The 21241-nt window shown below is 43.0% G+C and overlaps 2 protein-coding genes across 4 annotated transcripts in view; one reads left to right on the forward strand and one right to left on the reverse strand.

The window, feature by feature from the left end:
• Window positions 1-3431: 3431 nt before the first annotated feature.
• On the reverse strand, window positions 3432-8770 carry igfbp6b (insulin-like growth factor binding protein 6b). 2 transcript variants are annotated; one of them, XM_086159534.1, is made up of 5 exons: window positions 8184-8770; window positions 7230-7264; window positions 6285-6404; window positions 5131-5240; window positions 3432-3604 (listed from the first exon to the last, which is right to left on the reverse strand). In XM_086159534.1, the coding sequence occupies exons 1-5, from the start codon at window positions 8518-8520 to the stop codon at window positions 3583-3585; spliced, it is 624 nt and encodes a 207-aa protein (XP_086015660.1). In that variant the 5' UTR covers window positions 8521-8770; the 3' UTR covers window positions 3432-3582. The 2 variants fall into 2 exon arrangements, with proteins under 2 accessions (XP_086015660.1, XP_086015661.1); XM_086159535.1 differs by lacking the exon at window positions 3432-3604 and having other exon boundaries at window positions 5127-5240.
• Window positions 8771-13959: 5189 nt separating this feature from the next.
• Window positions 13960-21241, forward strand: part of spryd3 (SPRY domain containing 3) — a 69373-nt gene continuing 62091 nt past the window's right edge. The window contains exons 1-4 of one of the 2 annotated variants that reach the window (XM_086159456.1): window positions 13960-14027; window positions 16516-16643; window positions 17910-17985; window positions 21064-21188. In XM_086159456.1, coding sequence (XP_086015582.1) covers window positions 16516-16643; window positions 17910-17985; window positions 21064-21188 — 329 coding nt within the window. In that variant the 5' untranslated portion in view covers window positions 13960-14027. Of the gene's footprint in view, window positions 14028-16374; window positions 16383-16515; window positions 16644-17909; window positions 17986-21063; window positions 21189-21241 lie in introns of those variants that run through there. The other variant, XM_086159457.1, reaches the window with a different exon arrangement.

Here is a 21241-nt window from a genome sequence, read left to right on the forward strand (position 1 = left end):
TAACTTCTTCTTTAAGAGACTCCTCTGTCTTCCTCACATTACCTGTATTGATGGCACCTGTTTGAACTGTTATCAGTATAAAAGATACCTCTCCACAACCTCAAACAGCCACTCTCCAATCTCCACTATAGCCAAAAAGCTGTCAAAGAAGACCAGAAACAAAACTAAAGACCTACACCAGGCTGGGAGGACTGAATCTGCAAAAGGTAAGCAGCTTGGTGTGAAGAAATCAACAGTTTTTAATAATCAACAATTATTAGAAAATGGAAGACATACGAGACCGCTGATAATCTCCCTCGATCTGGGGCTCCACGCAAGATCTCATCCCGTGGGGTCAAAATGATCACAAGAACAGTGTGCAAAAATCCTAGAGCCACACGGGGGCACCTAGTGATATGACCTGCAGAGAGCTGGGACCAAAGTAACAAAAGGCTACCATCAGCAACACACTACGCCACCAGGGACTCAAATCCTGCAGTGCCAAACATGTCCCCCTGCTTAAACCAGTACATGTACCAGTTGAAAGTCTGTGTTGCCCAGTGACAGCCCCAAAACATTACTGCTCTAGAGAGATCTGCATGGAGGAATGAGCCAAAATACAAGCGACAGTGTGTGAAGACTTACAGAAAATGTTTGACCTCTGTCATTGCCAACAAAGGGTATATAACAAAGTATTTAGATGAACTTTTGTTATTGACCAAATACTTATTTTCCACCATAATTTGCAAATATTCTTTAAAAATCAATTTGTTTTCATTTTGTCTCATAGTTGAAGTATACTAAATTACAAGGCACTCTTCTTTGGAGCCTGACTACATCCTTTTTTTCCCCATTGTATATTACATTTGTCAACTACATGCCTCATTATGGATGTAGATACAAATAATACTCTGCAAGGTATTGTTCTTGAGGATTGTTGGGGGGGGGGTAGTTTGGGGTGTCTGTGGTGTGGTAGATTATGTGGGGATTTGTATATTCATTATCTCTCCTTTCTATATGTTCAAACCATCTTGGCCTGGCTTCTGTCAGATTTAACTATTTAACCTTTTTTTTTAACAGTATTTTTTCGGCACTTTATTCTGAGTCTTTTTGTGCCTGTTGATATACCCTTTGAAAAAAAAATACATTTTTTACCATGCATCGATTCTCAGGTATGTACAGTTTTGCACTTCATTTCCATGTATTGCCTGTGTGCACTTAAGTATTATTTTGTAACAAACCAAAAACCCATTTTAACAGCAGTAGCAGAGACACTGTATCAGGCAAATATATTTACTTTCTCTTATGACATGGTTACAAAGAATGATATCACTGCAATTATATAATATTGCACTGGGTCTATTGGGTGAATTTTTTTGTCAAACTTTGTATACAAGGAGCTGCCACCAGTCTTTCTCAGCACCAGTATTGTTTTAGCACCCACAACATCCCTTTTGTACTCGGAGTCACTTAATTTCTCGATGTTCTGTGCAGTATCTTCATATGGCGGACAATGTCATGCTCTGCCCCGGAATCTGCATCTGAGGCTCAGCACTTCACCACAATACTGTCTAGCTCACAGGCTGACAGCTATGTCTGCATTGCAGATCTTATACACAGGGGTTCCTCAAGACACGAAACTGGGTCCCTTTCGTATTTTAATACACCCACCAACCCCACTCGGTGCTGGCTTCCTCTACGGTTGCTGTGCTGATGACACCCAGGTCCTCGAATCATTCTAGCCAGATGACCATCGCTGTCTTTCACAAGTCTTCTCATACTCCGCCAATAGTCCTGCTCAGGTAAAAGTATGCTACCTTCTGTTGAGCCTCATGAAAGGTCCTTTTATGCGTGCACTGCTTTGCCCAGGTAGGCTATAAGTCATATTGCACATGAAATCCAGCCCTAAGTCAAAGTCTGTTACACTTACTGACTCAGTGTGTGTGTGTGTACGCGCATGCGTGTGTGCATAAATCAAACAGAAGTAGGACAAGTGTCGGTGTGTTTCCGATTATGGTTTGTTCTCTGCTAGGCCTTCATTTCAAATTAAATGGAACAAATGGGATGTTCTTTGCCGTTACCTTGGAAACAGGCATGTATCAAGGTCCCTGTGGAGAAGCATGGGGGAAAATGATCCTTCATGTGGCTTGTAATGGCAGGAAAGCCACATGACTCTGATGTGTATTTTTTTTCTCTACTGACTGCAGGGGAAATGGATATTAGTTCTCATCCTCAATCCTCTTGAACAGCAAGAAGTCACTGATAATTCACACCAGTATGCTCATCAATATCATACTGTCAGGTGAGTCCCAGGGGGACCAGCCAGAGGGAGGACACACTTGATCAAACACAAATTCAGAATGCATGAGGCTCTTGGACAGGAAACTGCAGAAATTCAAACCAGAGCAAAAAGCAATCCATTAGTGTTCCAAAACATCTAAATCATACAATACAGAGTGAATAAATGTCAGATTACCGACCCTTTGCAGAGATACTGTGAAGCTCTGCTGAAAGATATCAAATAATCAAGGGATGACATAAATCTAAATAAGGATATTGTAACAAAAATATCCATGACTTCTCTATTAATCAGCAATGAATTACCCCTTCCCCTCCATAGAAGGAAATTATGCAAAGTTTGAGCACAAATTTTGATCCAACAATACCCCACCCACCTGCCCGCCAACCATCAACCCTGATTCCTCCTGGCGAGGAGTTAATTTAAAAATTCTATTCTAGAAATTGTTTTATTGTGCATCTGCACTTCCATTCTTGCTGATGAGAACAAACCAACGCCGCCTGCTGGTATGGGGGAGGGTCATTTCCTCTCAGGCAAACGCAAAGTTGCTGGTTGATGGACAGTAGAAGTATACCTTTTCAGGTGAGTTAAAGTAAGAAAATAAAGAAAAAAATCACATGCAATTTTTATCTGTACGTCATATCTGTGCTCTCCATCTTCCTCCCATATTTTGAGAACAGTCGGGAGTTTAATTAAAGACTTGTATGCCCATAGGTTTGAGTGAATGTGAATAGTCTGATATTTCTATTGATGGGTGACAGGTTTAAACCCTTCCTCTTACCCAATGTCAGCTAGAATTGGCTCCAGGCCCCTCCATGACTATGACTGCAGGATAATCAATGTTACCAATGATTGAATATATGTGGATGTGTTTCCCAACATTTCTGCAGGTTTTGTGTTGTTACTTCTTGTATAAGTAAAATACACTGTGGATTTATTCTTCATGAGATAAATGATGCAAGTCCATTTTAATCAACACCTAAGGAGAGCTGCAGGGCAACAGAAAACCTAAATATTTTTGCAAGATGCATTAAGGACAAAGAAACAAGTTTTTAGGTGAGAAACAAGTTTTTTTTCCTGAAAAATGCACAAAATAATTAAGTTCATCGTGCACAAGTGTGTGCGAGGAACAAGAACTCACCACCACGCCCACTTTTATATTAATATATGTTTTATTCTTCTCTATTCTTTATTATCATTATGTTTTATTTTCATATTTGCAAATTTTACAGGTCCTCTGTGCACAGACCTTTTTCATCACGGCACACACATTGGCACGAAATAGATAAAGTCTAATCACACTTTTAATAGCACACAATTTCATGACTTTTGCAAGGGTTTGGGGAGACAAAGAGAGAGAAAGAAAAAGAGAGATCAAGAAAGAGAGAGACAGAGAGAGAGAGAGAGAGAGAGAGAGAGCGAGAGAGAGACATATTAGAACAATAACACATCAGATCCTTTTTTTTGTTTGCTAGGTATTTTTTTTCCTCCTCGAGTAAAATCATTTGAATCGATGTGCCGAAATAAAACATAATAGTAACATGGACATTCATTTCTTCTAATAAACAAAGCATAAATAAGAAAGAAAAGGAAGTAACCACGGGATGTACAGCAGTTGAGTAGAGCTGGATGTGATGAGTTTTTGCCACAAGTGTGCCATCAAAGCACGACACTTCCCCCTAACATGAAATAAAATAATCTCTGTCTTTAAATAAGAATCGGCTGACAATATAAAAATACATGGCATTGTACTGTAGTTCATTAAATAAACCAACAATTCATATATAAAATATTATATTGACGTGTATAAAAATATGCCTTACAACTTTTTTTTTGAAAAGGGTAACAGCCGTAAGCTTTTTTTTTCTCGTTTTTGCCTGCCACTTCAGAACAACAAAATAAATTCCAACATATGTACAAACAATCAACCAATGAGAAGTCAAAACGCCTTTTTTTGACCCCGCCCCCTCGATAAAACAAACAGAAGCATCCAAGTTTCTCATACATATGTGTATATATATGAAAATCAATGCAGTATTTGATGGTAATACAGACTCCAAAAATAAATTAATAGAAAAAAGGAACTATTATGTCAATTCTACTGATATCAGTGTATCTTTGGAGAGAGGGAGAGAGGACGGTGATGGAGACACGTGGTCGCGTCGCGTCACCTGCTAACAGTATTTCAGCCCACTGAGATCAGAACGAACACAGGCAGTGTCAGCTAGCCTCCAGGACCGGAAACGGAAATTCTAAACCGGAAGCCGCCGGGACAAGAGCCAGGGAACACACTGAGATAATTTGGAGATTAAAATAAAATCAAGTAAAATAAAATAAAATGAAAAGAAATAAAATAAAAGGAAATAAAATAAAATAAAATAAAAAACCGCCGAGGACCACCGAGGTGGTTCGCGTCGATGTGAGCATGCGTCGTGTCGACCGGGCGACACGCGGGACGTGGCTGCTGAACATTCAGGCGGATGTGAGTGTGGTTGTTGCTGGCCTGCGAGTGTGTGTGTGTGTGTATTTGTGCGGCTAGAGAGGGGGGTGAGCGTTTTTATTTGGAATTCTCAGTCTACTAATCACATAACGTGAGTATGTACGTGTGTACGTTTGTATATGTGCCCCCCCCTTCCCAACACACACACCGGAAGTGGTTTTTATTCCCTGCTACCTCCTGTCCAGGCGATGCTTTGAAAAAAATAAGCTAGCCCCCATCCTCTCCCCCCCACGATCATCTTCCTCTTCCTCTTCCTCCAGGCTCAGAACAATGGAACACCCACGCTCCTCCCCCCCTTACCCCCTCCCACTCTCTCTCTCTCGCTCCCGTCCCCCACTCCCCCTCCACTCACTCGCCGTCACACGGTAAAGCTCCGTCCTCCCCGACGCGCGATGGCACGGGTGTGCCGAGCTCGTCCACGCACCAGCAGTGGCCACGCTGCATGCCCTTGGAGGAACGGCACTGAGTGGGGATTTGGAAAGGGGGAAAAAAGATTTGAGGGTGAGAGGGGGAGAGAGAGAGAGAGAGAGAAAATGATATGTCATCATTGCGCAGTCGTGATGGTTGGAAAGCTGCAGCTGCAGCAGCCCCACTGTGCAAAAAAAAAAAAAAAAAATCCACGGGAGGGAAGAAAAACTGCAGCAGATATCATGCCATCCTGCGGTGACGTGACGACAAAACAGGAGGAAAAAGTCAACTTGAAACAACAGGTTTTAACCATCTTGATGTTTTGATTTGGTTTTGAGTTGAGCTGGAAGCACTTCTGGGCTAGTATGATCTGTAAGTGGCGCCAGGTGAACACAACGGGGCGCCAGAGAGCAGCACGCTCCTTTAAAATATTTACGTTTTCTGTTCCAAGTCATTTATTATCATTAGTTATAGAATTGGACTCATATTACGTTGTTATTTACAATGTTGAATTAAAAAAAAAAGGTTCAGGAAAATAAGAATAGTCTAATAGGTAAAGAAAACTTCAAATGAGTGGTAATCTAGATATGAATCAGCAATAAAAACTGAAAAATTTAAAATAAATTCCAGAAACCTCAAAACTTATAACAATGTAGCCCTTAAAATGAGCAACTTTGATAAGAAACTAGATCTGCAATGAATCACCCCCCCCACACACAAAGAAAATCTGCAAAGCGATGCAGCAAACTCACACCTCAAAATTAAAAGAAAATGCAGCAAAAAAACTCCAAATGGAAAAATCAGTCAAAAATTACATAATTAGGAAAATTTCCCAATTTTCCCAAAAATAGCCCCAAACAATAACCAGTACTCTCCCTCCCCACCAAGGTCATACACTTCGCACCCTGTCACACCCTGAAGTGTTTCGCAAACTCTTAGACATGCTATGATTTTAACATATGAATATAAAAAAAAAAACTATTGACATACCTGCTGACCCCTAGTCTGCTCACTGTTCTAACTTGCCTCTCTTGAGTCAATGTGTGTGTGTGTGTGTGTGTGTGTGTGTGTGTGTGATGATCTTAGGTGGTGACGCACCTGCTTTTTCCTGTAGAATCCACGGGTGTCACAGTTTGGTATGTAGATGTCGCGGTCGGACTGGAAGATGGTCAGCTCCAGGCCCCTCAGGACGCTGTTGAGCAGCTTGCGGCATGGAGCCTGAAATGATCAGCAATTGCAGGAGTGTCACACTGCAAACTTCCCCCATGGGTGAGAGGGTGAGAGCTAAACCCCCCCAACACACACACACACACACACACACACACACCAACACCATGGATTGCACGAAGCCTCTTTGATCACTACACGTGTGACGTGACTCGTGCAGGATTGGCCACACGGTGATGCAGCAAATATAGCGAGTAGCTGATAATACGGATATTCGTATATCCACACATTGTATAACATTATATAATTGTATCGTTACACAATGTTTCCGCTTTTCAGGTCACTGGACGGGTTTGAGGTGACTTTGCATTTTTTTGTGTCACTTTAAAAGCCGCACGATCCCGATCAGCTGGCTGCTGCTGTTGCTGTTGTGTCGATCATGCACAAAACAAACACACACATACACACACACACACACACACACACACACACACACACACACACACACAATCACACACATACAGAGGGCTCCAGCTCACAAGGAGCGGAACATCTGTAAAGGCAGACTGGAAACTTTCTACTGATTTACATCACGCTCAATTAGTTCTGCCGCATAGCAGCACACACATCATGCACCATAATGCATGGCCTCGGAATTGCATGTGCGCGCACGCTCTTGTATGTATACATGCCACTGCATCACCCAAACTAGCGAGGGGGTGATAATAACCCTCTTTAATGCAAATGAAGCTGGATATTCCAGGAACATATGATGTGCATTACTGCAAGCTTATTTGATATATATACAAATACATATATACATATACGTGTGTGTAAAAAAATATGTAGGCGAAAGGTCATATAAAGAGAACTTACTTTTTCAATGTCACCACTGTGTGAGGGATGAGGACCTGGGAAGAAATGACATGAGAAGGTGATATTTAAGCATCAGAACCATTAACGTCTGACGTCAGGCTGCGCCTGGAGCATTTCTACCGTCTTTGCATATTTATGCATTAAAACACCACTCTTGACATCTAAGTGAACAGTGTGTGTGTGTGTGTGTGTGTGTGTGTGTGGGGGGGGGGGGTCTCTTAGGAGAGACTTGATCCCCCCAAAGCAGCGTGCATTCCCCTCTCGGATCGGCAAATCGCAGTATCTCAGTTTCAACAGTAGATGGAGATCACGGCAATAAAAAAAAAAAAAAAAAAAAAAAAAAAAAGGAAAAAAGAAAAAGCAGCTGGATTAGGATGGAAGTGTGACATTTTCACATTCATTCTCAAATCCTCAGAGCAAGAGAAAGGCTGTACTCGCAGGACGGATAATCATCACCGAACATCCCGTCACCGGCGCGGCTTCACCCACAACAATAAAAATGCATCTTTTTTCGGCACCTCAAAGCTGTATTACAGTAGTGATCATGATAAAACCCTGCCAGCTGGCATCATCTCTGACTCACAAATTACTTTACGACACGGGCAATTTTTTTTTTTTTTTTTTTTTTGGATGGTGGTGGCACTGCGGAGCCTGAGGCTTCCAATTTCATCTGTGGTGACAACAAACCCCCCCCACCACCACCACCACCACCTTCAGGTTTAAATGACAAACTAATTGCCTTTTTCGCTCCCTCTTCCTTTCTTTTTTTTTCTTCTTGCTGCTGAGTGACACAGCATCACACGCATCTCACCGTCACTGTGCGGGCGTGTGTGGGTGTGTGTGTGTGTGTGCAACATCCCCTACACTACCTGCATTGTCTGCGGCCGCATGCATCTATATGTGATTACATGCACGTGTGTGTGTGTGTGTGTAGGAGTGTGTACAGTGTCTTACCTGTGGGGTGGGGCCTCTCGGTGGGGCTAGTCCGGCTATGCTTGGCGCAAATGCCCCTTCCCTGCAACAGAGCCTGGAGGGGGCTGTGCTCCCTGGGTGGGGGGACGCAGCGGAGCCCCTTGGCACAGCTCAGGGTGTAAACGCCACAGGGCTCCCCCTGGGCCAGCACTGACGTGCTGCCGGCGGCGTTGTGGTCCCTGGGGGGCCGACCTGCCCCCAGTGGATCCCTGCAGGAGGGACAGACCTTGAAGGGGCCCAGGCGGTTCGCCCCGGTCCACGATCCGCAGTGAGCGATCAGCAACAGAAGAACGGCTGTTAAGTTAGAAAGGATTGGCATTTTGTGTCCAGGTCTCAGGTTCTTCACACTGTCACTCTCTGTCAGTTAAATGTGGCTGATGCTATTTCTGGATGTATATTTCTCTCTCTCTCTCCCTCACACACACTCTCTCTCTCCCACTCTCACTGTGCCTCTCGCTCTCTCTCTCTCTCTCTCTCTCTCTCTCTCGCTCCCTTTTCCCCACAGTCTTCCTCCAGCTTTCTATACAGTAGCGCTCTCTCTCTCTCTCTCTCCTCCCTCCTCCTCCTCCTCCTCCTCCTCCTCTTCTTCTTTTTTTTTTTTTTTTTTTTTTTTTTTTTTTTTTTTTGCCGGTTGAGTCCCCTGCAGTGCCAGAGGAGACAAATGGAGATCGAGAGAGACACGGCAAAGCACCAGCTTTTAAAGATCTGAAAGGCGGTGATAGAGAGAGAGAGAGGGAGAGGGAGAGAGAGCACAGTTATGACACCTTCAGGGGCTGGGACTCAGAGAGAGAGAGAGAGAGAGGGAGGTGGCGGAGAGAGAGAGAGAGAGAGAGAGAGAAAGAGCGAGTATGGGGGGGGGGTGGATTATGTTCCTTTCAGAAATTCTCAAAATCTCCCCACCCTTTCCTCTGATACACCAGCAGCCCCTCCATCCTACACTTCCCTTGCTCCGCACTTCTCGCGCACATGATGCAGCTCGTGGTCCTGCTCAGCCCTTTTGCCGGTGTCAGGGACCTTTGTGAAATTCTATTCGCCATGGTAACAAACACACAAACCTACATGTTGTTGCTGCTGCACAGCAAAAAAAAAAAAAAAAAAAAGAATCAAAATATAGAATAGAAATATCAGTATCACTAGCAGATTTCCCCTACCTGGAATATTCAAGCAGAACAAAAAAAAACAACAAAAAAACAACCCTGTTCTCCCATACGGCAGCAATGTCTGGGCAAGTACCTGCAAAACAAACCTCAGACACCTTTTCACCTGACAGAAACCATTTGTTAGAATAACTGCATTTTCCAAGCCGCCTGCCAGCACCGGCCCTTTATTCAAACATCTTGAAATACTTAATAAAAGGGCTCCAGAACTTTTCAGGTCCCGACTCTGGAATTAAAGGTGCCAGAGACTTCTGACCCTCACCCCCGCCCCCCAACAAACACACACACACACAAACACACACACTGTCCACCCACTGCAGAGTTTATGTAGAATTTCCTTAATGGTTAGAGGAATTAAAACATTTTTTTTAAAGCTATGTTTCAATTGTGTTTGTGTTTCGGTAATATCCTGACAATTTTTAGACTGTTCACTGTCAGATTGTGTTATGATGATAGAGGAGAAAAAAGAAAGATAAGCAAATTAAATGGTAAGTTACTTAAAAGAGCGGTAACTACCAGAAAATTGCAAAAAATATGTTTTTTTAAAGTAATTTTCTCCCTTTTTAATCCAAAAAAGGCCACGTAATTGTGTTCCAGGATACAGTTCTGCATATAAACCAGGAGCTTCTCTGCCTCATGCTTGCAAATCAAATCTTCTCAGGACTCAATATTATTATCACTTTATGATATCACTTGAAAAAAATCCAAACTATTTCCTTGAAATTACAAACTTAAAAGTCAGAACTCTGAATCAAATCACCCCAGGCTAAAAAAATGTGGATGAGACAACTTTTTATATGCGAGTTATACGTGTATTTTCAGATGCAAATTATAAACGTGTACATTTATTTTGTGGTCTTAACCCGGCATTGTATGTGCAAACTCCGATCTGCAGAATAGCAGGTAGCATAAACTGATATCGCAGCTCGCTTTTTGATCCGAGCTGCCGTGGGATGACTCCATGCACGTATCACATGTTAATGTGCGGGGGCAGTCAAGTTTACCCTTCGCCAGCTGCTTCAATCTGCGGCGTAATCATCTGGATAATTAAGAGGAGGATCTCGCTTTCGCACGAATGCCAGCCGACCAGCCGGGGCTGAAACGAAATCCACGGCTCCACTCAAGCAGGTAGGATTTTCTACATGAGCTCACAGCATCCCCCCAACCCCACCCCCCCCCCGACACACACAAGCCTTTTCCCACATATGCCGGGCCTCTGGTAGCGCCGCGGGATCCTGCAACAGTGTCGTTAACGGCTTATTACATGCTCAGGAGTGTCACTGAAACGCACGGAGCGTCCCAACCAGACGCGAGGGATGGGGTCCCACGGGGCCCGATGACTTCACACCTGACTCGGCCAAAATAATCAAACACTCGCAGCTTTGCTTTTAACACCGGTGACTAATGACCGAAGCCCCTTTGACCTAAAAGACCCGGTTCTTTCGCATCTCTGTCATTAACAGCTTATTATACGATAAATGAACTGAAGACAAATAGGACATTCTTCTATAGATGCAGGCTTCAGTCACATGACTTTAACTTGAACCCCATTCCCCTGTTGCATCCTGTGACATTACATGCTTAGGACTGCTCTCTGTCTTTAACCCCAATGACCTGTGACTTAAGCCTTATGACTTGAAAGTCTCGGCCCTCTCACATCTCTTACAAACTTGACCAAGTGTGATTAACAGCTTATTATAAGCTTAAAAGTGTTGCAAAAAACACACACAATGCTTCCAAAGATGTGGGCTCAACCCACGTTATGTGACTCTCTTCCCCTCTGCGGCATCCTACTGCCGGTGTTGTTGACATGTATAAATGACATGATTTTACATTTCAGCATGTAAAACACTGGATGCATGGATTTAAGGCCACATGACTGGGATGGATTTCAGTCTCAGACTGGATGACTTTAGACCCGACTCAGCAAAATCATCCCCGACTGAAAACTCCACTTTCCTCCAACAACAATGGCTCATGACCTTCTGACCAAAAAGTGTAATGATATAATAAAAAAAAAAAAAAAAAAAGAATTTTAAATGGAATGTATGATTTCTGTCTATTTGCTCCTTGTTTTCTATAAATATTGCCATGTCATTTCATTTGGAAAGAACATGTGAGGACTTGTCGCGACAGAAGGACTCCGACTTGCTTGACACTGGCCTGTCTTGCCTTTAGGACTTCAGTACAAAGACCAGGGGTGATTCAGGACGTGACTCAGAACTTAGAGGGAACCCCGCCTTGGAGGAATAATTGGCATAAATATGCTTAATGTTTGTCTCATACTAGAATGTGTTGTTAAAAAAAGCACGAAGAATTATTTCTTTAAAAATCGCAATTTATAACCCATATTTTAGTCTGCGTGTGCAGCCATTGTTTTACTAGTTTGTTTTCCTCAAGTGTTGGCTTTTGCTTGGTAAAGTACGATATGGTATATAAGGTAATAACACCGCATTGTGCTGCTTTCCAAGAGACAAGAAGAGGGGAAAGGAGTGGGAAATTACATCTGGATGTTCACAATTTTCTTAAGATCTGCATCGGTGTTCTCGCTACTTCTCTCCGATGCAATTTGATGCATTTAACCAAGCTAAACAGCTGAAAGAGCTCACCAGTGCTGCTAGTTTTAAACGGATACTAAACCCAAATGCCATGCCTCAAGTTTTCTTTCACGAGCATAAATATGTCCTTGGGAAATGACTGAAGTAGCATCTGATGATTAAAAAACTGGTAACCGGCATGATCACGGAGGAAGCGACGAGTTAACTGGTCAGTCAGCACAGCGTAAGTCTACCGGTCAATAACTCTACAGTGAACAGCCAGTGACAAAAAGTTGAGCTCCTTATAAAAGTAAAAAAAACAAGGAGTTGCTGCACGTCCACCGGTGACTTTTGCCAACTCTTTGTTTTTTTGTTTGTTTTCATTTTGACTTGTCTTCGGCGTTATTCTTTAAGTGGGTTCAAATTGGAAGGGTTGCAAAGATGACATGTTTTTGCAACATAGAGTTAAATGAATGGGACCAGGCCCAGTCCAACAACAATGGTGGTATACAAGTGAATTTTTATTTCTTCATAATTTCCTATAAACTAAGATATGTTGAGAGACATTATTATCATTTTATTTAGGTAGCACAATTTTGATCAAATAGGACAATAACATCACCAGGGATCTCTTTAACTACAAAAACTTTGGATCTGGGAAACAGTGATTTGGTTCAACCATTGCATCCTTACTGTACTTTTTTATAAAGGCAAATCAAATTTTTTTTCAATACATTTATCCTCGCCTGCTCACATAGTCACAGAAGGTTTGGGGTTCAACGTGGACCACTTGCTCAACGATCAGACAACGTTGACATCTGGCCAGGATTGAGGACAAAACAATGTGATCACAATTTTAACAAGAAAAATCGATCTGTGCTGGTTAATTTGCTCACGTCGGCAAACATATCGAGACTGATATTTGCGACTGATGCCGATATTGGTTGATAAAAATAGCCAGACCTTTGGATTTTTTCACAATTTTCAGACAAAGGCCAGAAAAGTGCTGTCGACCAACTAATGAATTGATTATTTTTTTTGAGAATGTTTGACAGGTGCTGTCCGACGTAGTCAGTCGGGCTCTACTGTTTCTTTTATTTTTACAAACTTATTAGAGGCAGCAGATAGTTCTTCCCTTCATAGTTTCAAATATATTCTTTTGAGGAAAAGTGTAACATTGCATGAGGCAAGAGGTATGATGTCAGGGTTTTTCTTCTGCTGTTGCTTTTTGTTTGCTGATATTGCTTTTTGCACAGTGACGGCTAATGGTAGGATATCAAACCAAGTGTTGACTTGTTGTGGGATTTTATTGCCCTGAATATAAGTTCATGCGCTGGAAAAAAAATGGGCTTAAGGCATTTACATCCTGTATAAAATGTCCTGAATATGTGTGCGTGTGTCACCTGCCCCTGCAGCAGTTGCAGACAGATGTGTGTACGTGCTGCACCGCCATCAGTAGTCTGCTGCTATGATGAATCTTGGCAAGGGGGGGAGGGGGGCAGATATCACCTGCTGTTTCATGTTCCCATCAGCTCACGGGCTTTAGCGTTGAGTCTGTTCGCTCCGCTGTATACACGGTGAACGTTCCAAGACACACACACACACACACAGCACCAATAGGGGCTCTCTTTACCACATTTCCCTGGTTTATTTCCCCCCCTTTTTCTTTTTCTTCAACTCATATTTCTGACTCCTGTCTGGACTAACCCCAGATGACAGATGAAGTCCATCACATGGGGCTCAGGAAGATCTTGCCAGTGTCACAACCAGTGTTGACATAGAGCCCCACTGGATGCTGCAATCTGTTGCATTGCATTTGCTTGATAGCCTGCAGACCTTTGGCAGAAAGCACACCATTGTTTTTTTTTTCTGTAGCAGCACATTCCTTGCTTTTACTTCAATTTTCTTATTTTATTTCCTTAAACATTGTTATTACAGGCTTGGCCGTGGGTATGTGGGCTCCTGTCTGCAGAGATGTAACTTTACTGAGACAAGGACACAAACTGATCCCTTGAGTATTTCCACCCGCGATGGTGATTGACAGGTTACGCCAGTGACGTCATTAAAAAGCGCCGCCGACAGCTCCTGTTTCTAAAGTTTGATGCGCCGCCATGGACAGCTGATGGACAAAAGTGAGTGTCTGATGTGTTAGTCGTGTAGATAGGCGGAGAGGGAAAGATTACCTGACAACGGCAGCGGCATCGAAACCGTTTTTTACCCAAGCTGCCACGAATTCCGGATTCGTGCTAGCGGACGCACCTTTAGCTTCAAGCGAGAGAGCTAACGTTTTAGCCGCACTCTATGCTAACTACCGTCTCACTCTGACTATAATGGCCAACTGACAATCAGATAACGGCGGCTTTGAATTTGTTTCTAGCACACACCGAGTGTTGCGTCGTCTTCATGTTACATGGCAGCAGTTGCGACGTCCGTGTTTTACATTTTGGACGAGTTACCCACGTAGTTAGCAAGCTGGCAGGTGAGCTAGCTAGCTAGCTAGCCAAGCGTCACTTGTAAACATCGGCACGCCCCCTCCGCCTTGGGCTCTGCGGCGTTTTGACACCTTTGTTTTGGAATATGACATCTATGTCATCCAGGTCATGGTGAATTCATGTCGAAATCTTCTTATTACTGACTTGAATTTCTTCACTTGAAGACGTCATCCGATAGGCTTCTTCAGTTTTTATGACCGTTGGTTACTCACCGAATACAACTGCCTAAGTCTCGGGCGGGTCTAGATTATGGTAGTTTATTATGTAGGTGAAAGAGGTAATCTGCAGAAACGAGGTGTAACGGGGTTTGTTATGCTAATTGAGGTGTGTTTTGTTCGTAGGAACAAAAGAGCAATTTAGTGGGATTATCTGGATTGGAATGTGAAAAGGTAAAGCTAAACAAATGAGTGAAACCTGTAGATCACATGCACTGAGGCTCATGTGTACATTGCCGGGGGCTGGTTCTGGTGGTAGGTTTTTCTTAGTAGTTTGGAGGGTGCAGATGGGCCTGGTCCGCGTTGTTAAATCTGTCTTCGTATTGATCCCAGTACTGCGTTGGGATACAGTTTTATTCAACATTTCAACGGAACGTGTTTTACTTTATCTGTGCAGACTACGTTGTGGTCTTATAACTAAAGAAATGCACCTGAACATATTTTAATAACGTAGTGGAACCGACTCTGGCTACTTTGGGAAGAATAGTAAAAGTACTGTTTCCGATAATAGTGCACGTAAATGCCATGCGTAGTATCAAATGGTATCAAATGGAGATACTAAAGTGGTGTTCAGTTACCTCATAAGTGTTCCCAATTACAGTACAATTCTGCTCATTGCAATTCATGGTGTTTTTTTCCCAATTTACCTCAGAATGATGTGAGACTTTTTCATGGTATGCAGGGAAAAAAAACAAAACCAAAACAAAATATTCTTCTTTTTTTCTGCAGTTTTATGTTGTGTAAAGCTACTTCAGAAAGCTGCAGCTCTTTGTACTAAAATTGATAATTTAGCCTGATTTTGAAATTGCAGCTACGTTTTTACATTACAATTCTAATTCTCATTGCAACCCATTCGTGTGATTATGTTGTGAACAAATGGATATTTTTTGTAGCCTATCGTATGTGAGCAGGATCTCACAGTATCCATGTATAATTCCAAATTAAACCTTGTTTCCTGCAATTTTGTGGAAGACTGTACACCCCTACTTGAACAGTATATTCTTTCTAAAACAAAATTAAAGTAAAAGTAGTCTAAAAGTAGCCATTGATACAGTTTGTGACCAAACAACATTACTGCTTGTAGAAATATATTTTAGATAAAATCATAAAAACAGTACATTTTATCTCTAAATGGGCGTTATTTGCAACATCGATTCCTTTTCACCCTGGATCCATCGGGACGTTTGCAGTTACTGAGAGTTCTCTACATAAAATGACCTTCAGTAATTGTGTTTTTATTCCAATGCTGAATTGAGCGACTTCACCGACTTGCCTCTCATCGACTTCCTGTCTGCCCTTGTTGTTAAGTTTCCTTCCAGACACATCCATCAATACAGTCTGGGTGTCCCGGCGTTGCGGTAACTCTACAGTATCCTTGACATCTTCGGGCGTGCGTCGATGACGAACAGCCTAGTCGGTCTTTTCTCATCTGATGAAACCAGGGGGTGATCACAGACTTAAAACAACACAAGGATTCATGTGGGGTTTTCAGTGGTTGAGTTCAAAGTTTGCCGAAAAAAGCGTGATACCAGTCATATTATGTAGAAGAAAACCTTTGAGGAAACTGTGAACTGATGGTAAATTGAAATTGATATCGCCTCTGTATCCTCATCACGGATACATCCTTTTCTTTTTTCGATGATCCTGTTTTTTCCTCAATTCTTGTGCCTTTGACATCCTCCATCTGTTTTCATACAAGTGATACTTCACTTTGAGGGTCTAATGTCACATCAAGAGACAAACGTCAGCTTCTTCAATTTCATGTCATCTTATTGGCAAGGTATTTTTGTCAGTTGATAATATCAGCAGATACCTGTGCATCGTCAGTAACAACAACCAAAACAAAGTGGCCAGCACAGAGCTCTTGCTAACCTGCGACCTTTACACATGTTGTCTGTCTTTCCCGCCTCCAGATGGATGACATCAATGTTCTCCACCACAGATGCCTCCTGAACCTGAGGCGTCGAATCCGAGGAGCGGGCGATGGGCGTCCAGCTCAGGAGCGATACATGAGGCTACAGAAGAACGGAGACACACTCAGGTTGGTCTGCAGCCCAATCTGCGTATGGATATATTGGATGATGACAGGCTAATGCCAGGTCTCAACACAGGCTGTAGGGCACCGATTCTGTCTATACCCAGCTGACAACATCTGTGCAGCTTTATTTTGGCTCTGGTCGGCCCCCTTTTCTGCAGCTTTTCCAGCTGACTGAGCCGAGCCGAATTGGCAGCGGAGGCCGTCGGGGAGAGAAATCATTTTAATTGGATGATCAGATTTTCCTCATTGGATCATTCCTGAGAGTGAGTGGTGTGAGAATGACCAGCAAGCACTCCTCTGTCTGGCTCTGCGGTCCAAGATCTCCCCTTTTTAGGCGAGGGATTCTGTGGACGTCACGATGAGATGTCCACGATCACGGACATCGGCAGTCGTGTGTTAAAAGTGTGACTTGGTTAAAGCCCACATACTTATTTAAAAGAAAACAAAAAAAAAAACCAGTAAGTGTATTTTTGATGAAAGGTTCATCAAGGTGGAGGAGGTGGTTGACAGAATGTTGGCAAAAATTATGTCATTTATGGCTATTTCTTCCGAACCCCTCCATAAAACTCTTGTCAGTCTGAAGCGCTGCTTCAGTGACAGACTCGTACAACTCTGAGGAAATGGTTGTTTTTGTGGTCAAATTTGTCAAAAATATAACTGCATTAAGGCCCCTTCAACATCTCCTTGCGCTCCATGCCAAAATATAAAAATGTAACTGTCATATATGTTCTTCATACTTATATTTACACATTTCTAAACGTAAATAGAATTCCAGGTAATGTATTCATGTCATTTTGTATTTATATTTTATTCCTATTTGGATATTCTGTCAGTTTTAGCTCTACTTCTGTACTCTTGTACCTGGCTGCGATGACAAATTTTCTTTCTGTGTCTCAGATTCATGGTTTTTTTTTTTTTATCAGAGTGACAAGACTTCCTCAGCTTTTTCTTTTTTGAATTAAAAGAGGAACAGCTGAATTACAAACAGCTTCTGCTCCACAACAGAATCACAAAACTCAAGGGAAAACGATCATGTCAGAAAGTCTTTGAGGACAAATTGCTTCTAAAATCTCAGCTTTGACTTGTTACTCACCCTTTGGTCCAAGTTTCATTTTCAATGGTGATCAGACAGAAGGGATAAAGGTATTTGTGGAAAGCGCCTACCTTGGGACAACTTTAAATGAAGCCTGTTGACGGTCTCATGTTTCATGCAGCGTGTCGGGAGCCACCTTTATTAATCTTTGAGAATCTGTAATTCTGTCTCTTCAGTTACCAAGGGAACTCTGAAGAAGTGGGTTGCTATGTGGCGGGCCATCCTTTGTCAAGTGGAAATTGCTACTTTGAGGTAAGGAGCTCCGATGGGCGAGGTGCGAGCAGAACCCGGTTACGGATGTCAGTCACATTAGGAGACCCGATCGGGACACGGTTGACCTTTAAACCGCAGGCGGTAAACGATAACCGTTCGGGGCATCAATCGACGGTTGATGCCTCAGCACAGTCAGCCATGTAGAGAAGTTGGATTCGAAGGGCGGAGGAGAGGGGACGGGGCCGGGGATGTGGGTTGGGGTTGGGGTGGAGGTGGGGGGGCAACATACCCCTGTCCCCGCTTGTGCACAAGATTGCTTTTCCATCTATCCAGCAATTTTATCCCCTTGGGTTTTCTATTACTGACAATTTTCTCAACTTCATATTAAATGTTGAGTTACCCCACCTTCCCCCCTTCACACACACACACACACACACACACACACAGAGAAAAATCACCAGTGCAAAACCACCATCTGAGAAATGTCGTAGCAGCATTGGAATGAGGGCCTGGGTGTGGGTGAGGTGGTATCGTCTCCGAGCACAGAGATTAGTGTCGGACATTGACATGCCCCTACATATCAGGCCTTTTTTTTAAAAAAAAAAAAAAATAAATAAACGTATGCTCACCACACAACGGGAGAGAGCGCATCGCTCACGTATCGCGGGTAAATGTTGCTGGATTTCGGTCGTAAATTAGGCGTGCAAGGGCTGCGGTATGTTATTTATGGGCCGGCGTGCTAGCAGACGCTGCACGTCAGAGCAGGCCTGCCGTCGGCAGGTGAGGTAGCCGTCCTTTTCTCACCGTGTGTTTTTAGGGTTCAGGAGGGATCATTAAACTGTACATCATCCATTAAGGCTACGTCACCCCTGTCTGACAGGACGGGCACAGCACCGCAGTCCTGTTCACAAACACAACCCGGTCGGTGGGAGTCCAACTGACGGCCAGAACTACACATCTCTCACATTTATTCAGTTATCTGACACTGGAAATATTCGAGGAGAAGCCCGGACCGGGCCCGGGCAGTACATCAATGTACCGAGTATTGTATAATCATGGAAGTACCGCTCACATCATAACAGGGATCTTTGAACTCCGTGTCAAGTTGAAAGTCTTTCGCAACCAATCACATTTAGACATCTGACAACGAGTAACCGACTGAACACCTACACAATAGAGTACGAATAAGTCTTATTTCAAAGGTGTTTTTAGACAACGGTATGCCGATTCGTCTAACTCTGTGCACATGCTTAGGGATTAAGGGCTGTTTGTTTTGTTATTTCTTGAAGATGTTGATGCAACACCGGGACGGGGGTTGAATTTCCCAACTGTTTTCTGTCGATTTATGTCTGATATGTGAGGATTTTCTTCAGGCAATTCCCCAATTGATTCGTAGGCTTATATCTTGGAAGATACTTTCTCTAAGATTTTTATGGTATCTTCATTTTTGTTGCAGATTTCTGTTGTTTCTCACTGAAATTTGTGTAATGTTTGGTTGATTTTTTTTTTTTTTTTAAATGTGGCTAATTGCCAAATTATTTCTGGGGTTTCTGTGAGAAAACAAGACTTAGATGTAAATTAGAGTCGCACTGGGGGCTTGAAACATCTCTGACATTTATATATGTGGGTTTTAATGTGGCCATTAATTTGTTTTTGTGCGTCGTGATTGTCCCCTCGGTGACGCACATGCTGTCACTTTCCCAGATATCTCAGAAATTTGGGAGGTTTTACTCCGTTAAAGGTCAGGCTTCCATCAGCACCCGTCCCCGCTGTGGAATCCACTGCGGCGCTGCACTTTTCTCCTTGTTTTATATTTGTTGTTTGTGGTCTCCGAGCCCCACAAATCACGGGCTGCGGGCGAGATTCGCTGGAAAAAAAATGTCATGCTAACTAAAGGCAGCAAATCCCTCCTATTTCATCTCAGGTATTTTTGTGTTTGGACATTCATGCAGTCCTTTGAACTGCAAACTGGCAAGCAAAGGCTGAAAATATAGCTTCATAAGGGGTATAGAGAATTATCTGCCAGACTGGAGCCTGGAATTTTCATCTTTATTTGTACAGAGATGGAGAGATTATCACTATTTAGACTAAGAGCTGCAATATTTACTTAACATACCTTTCTGAAAAAGTCACGCCTGAATAATGCCCGATCTTTTTCAGAGCCCGATTGATGCATTTTTGCAGTTGATTTATTAGCTGACAAGTGAAAGTAGGTTGAAAACTTTGTTTTTTTTCTCCCCACAGTAAACAAGTATAATAATTTCAAAGTCATGAGTTAATTAATGACCTTTTCAAATATCAACCATAAACTAGAGGGAAGTTGCCAAGAATGTTTTTAATATGAATAGCCTGAAAAATATAGCTTGAAATTTCTTAATAAATAGTTTTATTTTGATGAAAATCAGAAGAAATAAGCCCAAATATTAAGTGGAAGCTATATGACAGTCTGAGATAAATCATCAGGAAAAAAAAATACAATAACCAAACCGTAAATTTCCCTCTGAGAAGAAAAGACTCAGGAAGATGACGACTACATCTTATTTGGAAATGAAAATCAGGCTGACCCGGAATTCCAGTGTTAGAAGCGCAACGCCCTGCTCTTTTTACGCATGAAATATTGATGTGGAACGTTTTTCTCGCCATCGCAACCTGCCCTGACACTGATATCTCCGTGAGAGGACGATGAAGTCGTCGGTCTGACGCGTCGGACCATCTCCAGTGTTATTGTAGCGTTCCCTCACAGGCCGGTCGAAGCAGAAACTGACACCTATATTTTGGAAATCGGCAGCAGCAGCAGCAGCAGGACAACACACCTCCCTTCCCTCTGTGACATAACTCTCTTCAGCGGGGCACGCCGCTTAGACCCCACTGACAGGCGTACACCTGAGCAGGGAGGCGAAACAAGCTCATATTTACAACCAGTCCTCCCTTTTCCTGTCAAAAAAGGGCACAGCCCCGGTAAATGACCCAAATCTTTGACCCGTGATTCTCCTAAAATCCTCGTCGGGTTTTCGCCTGCTAGAGTGACCTAAACCGAAGCGGTCGGCTGTGTGCGAATCTGACACAGTTGTCGCCACGTGCGTGCGTGTGTGTGTGTGTGTGTGTTTGTGTGTGTAGGTGACGATAGTGGATACGGGGGTGAGAGGGACCATCGCCGTGGGTCTGGTGCCCAAATTCTACAGGCTGGACCACCAGCCTGGCTGGCTGCCATACTCGGTTGCCTACCACGCTGACAACGGCAAGTAGGTCAAACCGCAGTCGTCGGGAGTTTCTTGCTTGGTTTTGAGAAAGAAGA

The sequence above is a fragment of the Fistularia commersonii genome, chromosome 14, assembly GCF_037954325.1.
Source record: "Fistularia commersonii isolate RoL2024-O1a breed Wild chromosome 14, RoL_Fcom_v1.0, whole genome shotgun sequence".
NCBI lineage: Eukaryota > Metazoa > Chordata > Actinopteri > Syngnathiformes > Fistulariidae > Fistularia > Fistularia commersonii.